This window comes from Eubalaena glacialis, chromosome 9 (assembly GCF_028564815.1).
Source record: "Eubalaena glacialis isolate mEubGla1 chromosome 9, mEubGla1.1.hap2.+ XY, whole genome shotgun sequence".
In the NCBI taxonomy this organism is placed as follows: Eukaryota; Metazoa; Chordata; class Mammalia; order Artiodactyla; family Balaenidae; genus Eubalaena; species Eubalaena glacialis.
Genome location: NC_083724.1, coordinates 42,375,665 through 42,383,790, shown reverse-complemented (window position 1 = coordinate 42,383,790; position 8,126 = coordinate 42,375,665). Strand labels below are relative to the sequence as shown.

Sequence of the window (8,126 nt, the reverse complement as noted above, 5' to 3'; positions counted from 1 at the left end):
CCTAATAGCTTAAGAGAGCAACCCCACTTATTTTCACCTCATGATTCTCTGGGTTGACTGGGTGGATTTTCTGCTGTGTCATATGATGGAAGTCAGAAGTCGGCTGGGGCTGAAGTCATATATAATCTTGACAAGGATGCTGCCATAGCTAGTACTCTCTCCCTCTTCATGTGGCCTCTCCCTATGGTTTCTCCAGGAGTGGACTGGCCTTCAGGAAAGCAGGACTTATTACATGGTGATTCAGTGTTCCCAAAAGTGAGACTTCCAAGAGAAAGGAAGTGAAATCTGCCTGTCCTCTTAAAAACTAGTCCTGGAATTGGCGCCCCTGCCATATTCTGTTGGTTAATATGTGTCCCAAAGCCAGCGAGCTTAGTTTCAATGTGGGAGGGGATTATATAGTAAGGAATTTCAGATGATGTGGTTCATTTGGGACCATCTTTGGACACTAGCTACCCCAGTAAGTAATATTGAAGGTTTAAATTATGAAATGTCCATGGAAATTTAAACAGGAAAACACCATTTTGCCTTGGTAGAACCATTTCATGGTTGCATTAAGACTTGGTGATCAGTTTGGCAGTGGAATGTAGGGAAGAGAATATTAGGACAAAGCTAAGATTTGAGCCTGCGTAGCTATAAAAATTATGGTATAGTAGTAATGAATATTTATACAAAGCAAAGACTTAAGGTAACTTATTCATAGAAAAACAATGTCAGGAAGCAGATCTTCAGTGTAAGATTATGAACTTGGCTGAATCTAGGTTACCAGCAGAACACTCATGATATGGAAAGGCAAGTACGCAAGTGTGCCATTCGTAGTGAGGTTAGAGCAGGAGATACAAATGTGACAGTTATGTCAACAAAGGTGATAGGGGATAAGCATTCTGGTGCATACAGCTGAGACACTGGTGAAGGAAAGACATCCAAAGGTTGGATTTGGGAACCTTTTGGAAAACTCTTTTTATGATAGAGGGAAAAAATGAGCCAGAATGGGGAGAGTGGTAGTGAGGTAAGAGATGCATAACAAGTTAGATCAATATCATAGTGGCCAAAAGAGTGTTTAACAATGCTAATTGCTCCAGAAAGTTGGAAGAACACTAAGCCTGAAAAATGTTGTTTGAATAGTAATTGAAAGGACAGAAATGAAGGCAGTGATCCTTCCAGGGAATCTCTCAGCAAATGTTCTCTAACCTTAAGAGATGCTGGAAAAATACATGTATGGTGCTTTTTGCCTCTCTAGAAGGAAGCAAACTCTAGCAGCATAGAAGGCAGAGGAAGAGCTATTGGGTCAGCAACCAACAATGTTTGCCATACTTCAAAATCTTTATATATTTTACTTCTTTTTCTTGTTTTGTTTTTCTGGCTAAAATTTTCAGTACATTGCTGAATAGAAGTAGTAAGATCTTGCATTCATGGTTTTTAACTGGACTTGAAAGTTTCTAATATTTTACATTTGAGTATGAAATTTACTGTAAGTTTTTGGAAGATAACTTTTATTGGTTAAGAATAGTAGTTAAGAAAATTCAATTTATTCTCTGCATTACATTTTCTGCTTCTATTGAGATGATGATATGTTGTTCTTCCTTTAATTTGTTAATGTAGCAGATTATACTGATAGTTCTCAGTGTAAAACCATCCTTTAACTCCTTGAAAATTACTTGACTTCCAGGGAAAAAGCTCAAATTGGTTATGATTGTTATTATTGTTTGTTATGCATTGATGGCCTTATCAAATTTTATCTGTGATTTATTTATTTAAAATTTATTTAAATTTAATTACAATTTACTTAACATTTAAATTAATATATTATTTGAAATGTGTCTGCTGTGGTCCTTTCTCATAGTGTTCTTGTCAGATAATAGTATTAACAGTTTAATAGTGTCATAAAATGAGTTGAAAACCTGTTCCTCTATTTGGTTTTTCTTGAACTTTGCATTAGAGGAGAATGATCTGGTTTCAGAAGGCTGGTTGTAATGTTCATTTGAATCTTGTAGGCTTAAAAAAAATAGTCTTTTGTACATTTAAAATTGGTACTACATCCAGAGATTTGTCCATTCTTCATTTTTGATTGTGTTTGTGTGTGTATCTTCATTTTACTGTTTTTTTCACACAAAAAAAATGCTCTTAATTTTAAAAATTCTTACATCGTGTCTTTGGTAGGCAGAATACTGGCACTTCCACTTCCAAAGAGGTCCACTGCCTAATCCTTAGAACCTGTTAGTTTGTTTTGTTGCATGACAAGGGGCAATTAAGATTGTAGACGGAATTAAGGATTCTAGGCATCTGACTTTAAAATAAGGGCTTTATCATGGATTATCTGGGTGGTCCCAGTATAATCAGCAGGATTCTTAAAAGTGTCAGCGTGATGCAGTATGAGAAAGGGTTAACTGACTATTGGCTTTGAGGATGGAAGGAGGCTACAAGCCAAGGAAGGTTGATGGCCTGTAGAAGCTGGAGAAAGCAAGGAAATGGATTCTCCCCTAGAACCTCTACAAGGAATGCAGCTCTGCTGACACCTTGGTTTTAGCTCATTGAAACACACTTCAGACTTTTGACCCCTCCCAAATTGTAAGGTAATACATATGTATTATTTTAAGTTACTAAATTTGTGGAAATTTCTTATAGCAGCAATAGAAATTTGCTCTTTTGGTATCTGGAGTGTGAAACCTTAAAATGTGACCTTAAAATGTGAAAGTACCTTTGGAATTAGACAGTGAGCAGCGGAGGAAAGAATTTTGAGGAGCCCGATAGAACAAGCCCAGATAGCCTTAAAGAGACTGCTAGTGGAAATATGGATGTTAACCACTCTGTTACTGAGGGCTCAGAAAGAAGTGAAGAGCATGGTAGAGAAAACATTTATTGTTTTAGAGAAAACCTAAGTCCTCATGAACAGACTTTGTAGAAATATGACATGAAAGGCTCTGCCAGTGGGGATTCAGATGAAAATGAAATGAGCATGTGATTGGAAATTAGAAGAAAATGGTAGAAAGTTAGCTGAATTGTGTCCTGCAGTTATGTGAAAAGCAAAGCTTGTAAATGATGAAGTTGGATATTTAGCCTGTGATTTCCAAGCAAAGGGTTGAAAGTGTGGCCTAGTTTCTTCTTATTGCTTATAATAAAATGCAAGAGGAATGAGTTATATCGAGGAAGAACTGTTAATCAAAAAGACACCAGGACTTCATGATTTGAGACATTCTCAGTCTGTTGCAGGCTGAAAAAGATGCTAACATGAGGATATGCACCCTAAGGAAAGTGTTCTCTGAAGAGAAAGCCAAAAGCGTGTCTGGACAAACTTTTGCCAGTGCCTTAGAATGATCAAAAGGTCAGAGTGCTTTTGGACAGAGGACTTTTTTTTTTTATCATTATGTCATGGCTTTATCCATAAAAGTGCTTATTTTCTTAGTCCTTTGTCCGGTATTATGTCTTTTGGATAGATTTTATATAGTACTTTTTGCTTATCCCTTTACACTGAAAGTGTCTTGAGTTTTGTTTGAGGCGTCACTTTTAAAATATATAGGGGCTGCGGCGGGCACTGGAGCGCGGTTGGGGCTTGGCGGGTGCGAAGGGCGGCCGAGCTGGAGGGAGGGCGGGGTTCAGGCCCCTATCCCGGCCGGCGGCAGCTGCTGCCCTGGCTTGTTCGAGTCTGGTCCTCGTGCGCTTACGGCGCCTGCGAGTCCCCAGAGAGGCCGCTGTTGTTGGCGGCCCCTGCCCTGAGGCCGCCGCGCACTCTCTGAGGACGGCAGGGAGTCCTCGCCCTCCCACTGTATCAGGTCAGGAAAGTGATCAGAGTGGCTAGCGGGTGCCTCGAGACCGCAGAGCCGGCGGGAGGCGGCGCTAGGAGGCACATCCACATCTGCTTCCTCCCTAAAAAACAGTTGCGCCTAAATCTGGCGTTGTGCCCGTCCCTGCACCGAGCCAAAGGACATCGCTGTGAAGTTCCGGTCCTGGTTCCTAGGAACAAAGCCGATCTTGTGAGATAAAGAGGAATCCCACCGGGAAGATGGCTCATCTGAGTGGAGGCCTCCCACCAGGGCTGCAGAACAGAGGAGGATCAAGGCCAAGAAAGAGCAGACGCTAGATTTGCATAGCTGATTGCACCATGTGATCCTCGCGCTCCACAAGCCACCCGTCAGACTGTGAGAACCTGAGGTTTGAGCCAAGTTTCAGGAGAGCCCAAACTTTGTAGTTCTCTACATGTTTCCTCGATCCACAGAAAATGAACAGATCTCAGGGGCCAGTGTCATTTGAGGATGTGACCATGGGCTTCACTCAGGAGGAGTGGCAGCACCTGGACCCTGCTCAGAGGACCCTGTACAGGGACGTGATGCTGGAGAACTACAGCCGCCTCATCTCAGTGGGGTACTGTGTTACCAAACCAGAGGTGACTTTCAAATTGCAGCAAGGAGAAGAGCCATGGATGTTAGAGGAAGAGTCCCAAAGTCATAGCCACCCAGACTTCTGCATAGTTGACCTGATGGAGAAGAGCCAGGAAAAGGAAGACCAGCATTGGTGGAAAGTTGGTTTTGTCAACAACAAAACACCAACTAAAGAGAGAAATAGTGTATTAGGAAAAACATTTTCTCTGGATACAAACTTTATTTTATCAAGAAAAATACCTGGTAAATATGACTCATATGGAATGAATTTGGATTCTCTTTCAGAATTAATCATTAGTAATAGACACTCCTTTGTAAGGCAGCTTGATGAGTTTAATACACATGGGAAATTACTCCTCTGTACAAAGCACAAGAATTCTCATTCTAGAGAGAAATCTTTAGCATATGATAGAACTGGAAAAGCCATCAGTCAAAATGAGGACTTATTTCAGCATCAAGATACTCAAACTCTGAAGCTTTCTTTTGAATATACTGAATGTGGGAAAGCCTTCAATGAGGGGGCAACTTTCATTACTTATAAGAGAGCAAGCTCATGGGAGAAGCCCTATGGATGTAATGAACATGTCAAAGCCTTTTCTGATAGACCAACATTCAGTGTTCATTAGGGAACTCATACAAGGGAGAATCACTATGAATTGAATGACTGTGGGAGGTGGTCTGTTCGTGAGAAGTCAACTTTAAATAAGCACCATGGAGTTATCATGGGGAAGAGATAATATGAGTGTGTTGAAAGTGAGAATAGTTTCAGCAAGAAGTCACTCCTTCAGCGAATTTATAAAGGAGAGAAAACCTTTGACTGTTATGAAGATTAGGAAGTATTCTGCAAGAAGTCAAATTTCATTCAGCATCAAGAAACACATATAGGGAAAAAAGTCTATAAAATTAATCAGTGTGCTACTGCATTTTGCAAGAAGCCAAAGCTTCCTACATATCAGAAAACAGATATAAGAGAAAAACTCTATGAGTATAGTGAATGTGGGAAAACCTTCAGCCATAAATCATCTCTCATCCTACATCAGAGGATACACAGAGGGGAGAAACCCTATGAATGCACCAAATGTGGGAAAACCTTTGGGTATAGGTCAGGCCTCACAGTACATCAGAGAACACACACAGGGGAGAAACCCTATGAATGTAATGAATGTGGAAAAAATTTCTGTGAGAAGTCAAATCTCCATGTACATCAGCAAACACACACAGGGCAGAAACCCTATGAGTGTAATGAATGTCAGAAAACCTTCAGTGATAGGTCAGCTCTCACAGTACATAAGAGAATACATACTGGGGGAGAAACCCTATGAATGTAAGGAATGTGGGAAAACTTTCTCCCAGAAGCCAAACTTCATTAATCATCAGAGGACTCACACAGGAAAGAAACCCTATGGATGTCACAAATGTGGAAAATCCTTCTCTGTGAAGTCAAAACTGAGGGAGCATCAGAAAACACACACAGGGGAGAAGCCTTATAAATGTAATGAGTGTGGGAAAACTTTCTACCATAAGTCATCCCTCACAGTACATCAGAGCACCCACACAGGGGAGAAACCCTATGAATGTAACCAATGTGGGAAAACCTTCTATCAGAGTCATTCCTCATAACACATCAGAGAACACACTAGGGAGAAACACTACAGGTGTAATGGAACCTTCCACCAGCATCTCGACTTCACTAAACAGCAGAGAAACAGCACTAAGAAGAAACCCCTGTCAACATCCTGAAACCTTCACCCTCTTTTTGGACTCACTGCATAGCAGAAACAACCTGGGGCTGAGGTGGGGGACCCAATATATATGAGAAATCTTTTGCCTAGAAGTGACATTTCATTGAGTAGCAAATAATATTTGATAACTTTATTAATATTTTGAAGATGTTACAGTGTCAAAAAAAGTTTAAAAGGAGGCCTTTTCTTTTGCAGAATATGTATAAGTATGCTATATAGAGAAACTTTTCATGATAGGTTTGCTTCCTGGAATGCAACATTATAGTAGAAAGTATATATATATTTGCTTAATAACTCAAAGTTTTTATTTCATAATTTTAATATGAATATGAAATGTATAAGTTGTCCCATACTTAATACCTATGTATTTTTTTGTTTTAATTGAAATTTTTATAGAGATAATTGTAGATTGTAAGATGCAGTTGTAAGAAGTAATACAGAGAGACTCCATGTACCCTGTACCCAGTTTCCCCCAGTGGTAACATCTTGTAAAAATATAGTACAGATATCAGCCAGGATAATGATATTATTGATATAATCCACCAATTAGTTCAGAGTTTCTCAATTTTATTTCTACTCACTTATGAGTATGTGTGTTTAGTTCTGTGCAATTTTATCACATGTGTAGGTTTACGTATCCATCATTGGCTGTGGCACCTGTTGACTGTGGTATCTACGACCACAGATATTTCATGATATTCAGGGGTTATTAGTTTCTCCGGTATTGTAATTATGTTTTTCAAAAGAGTCTCTATATTTTAGAGATAGAAAAATAACATATGCTACAGCATTCAGATAATTGAAATATAGGCAACAATACCATGAGCTTGGAGATATATATGTATTTAATTGGATCACCTGTTCTTTCATTTCCAGGATTTGTTTATATAACTTGTATATTTATTTGTTGACTACATTAGGTTACAAATACTTTCTCCTAGACTGTGGCTTATCTTTTAATTTTATTTATGCTATATTATACTGTATAGAAGTTTTAAGTTTTGATGCAAATATATCAATCTTTTCTTAAGTCTTTCTGCTTTTTGTTTAAGAAACTCTTTTCTAGACTGAGGTTACAAAGATATTCTTCCAAAAGGCTGAAGTTTTGCTTTTCATGTTTATATTTTTAATCTATCTGGAATTTTTTTTTAAATGGTATAAATTAGTGATCTACTTTCATTTTTTTTTTGCAAATGGAAAAGTCAGTTGTCTCAGGACCACTTTTGAAGGTCTGTATATTCATTTCCCAGGGCTGCAGTAACAAAGTACCACAAACTGGGTGGCTTAAAATAATAGGAATTATTCTTCCAGTTCTGGTGGCTAGAAGTCTGAAATCAAGATGTCAGCAGGGCCATGCAGTCTCTGAAGGCTCTAGGGGAGAATCTCTTCCATGCCTTTCTCTCAGCTTCTGGTGGTGGCTCTCCATCCTTGGTGTTCCTTGGCTTACAGCTGCATAACTCCAATCTCTGTCTCCACTGACACATGCATTCTCCCTTCCTGTGTCTAGGTCTCTGTGCCTCTTTTGGAGCCAGCAAGACCATGACCCTTAACTGTCTCCTTGCCCAGACCCTTAGGTGCAGCCTAGTTGCCTCAAACCTAGCTCCTGCCGGTGCACTGCACGCACTGGTGGAAATGAGCAGAACCCTGCACCCACCCCCATCCCCCTGCCAAGGACAAAGTCCCCTCCATATCCCCTGCCTCTTGTTTATAAAAAAGTACTGGATCTATGGCTAGCACAGTTTCAAGAACTTGGCCTTAAGAGAATGGCATTAACACGGTTGCTTATAATAATGTATATCTTTGTGGGCATAAAAATAATTGTAGCTTGTTCTGCCCGTATATGTAAATGGGCAATGACAACTACAATTGTCAGCGAAGAGATGCTACAGACCCATGTCAACATATTCCACTCTAAGAATATGGTGCCCTATGTCAGCATGAAGTTACAGAAGACAGACCTTCGACCATAATCCAATAAAAATGGAATGATGTTCTGACAAGTGGGGATTTG

General features: G+C 39.7%; 1 protein-coding gene across 1 annotated transcript; it reads left to right on the top strand.

Annotated features, from left to right (window-relative positions):
- Nucleotides 1-4,213: 4,213 nt before the first annotated feature.
- LOC133097318 (zinc finger protein 33B-like) lies at nt 4,214-6,113 on the top strand. Its single transcript, XM_061199204.1, is given in 3 exon segments — nt 4,214-4,946; nt 5,259-5,677; nt 5,679-6,113. Coding segments are annotated over 3 exon segments (1,587 nt in total).
- The last annotated feature ends 2,013 nt before the right edge of the window (nt 6,114-8,126 follow it).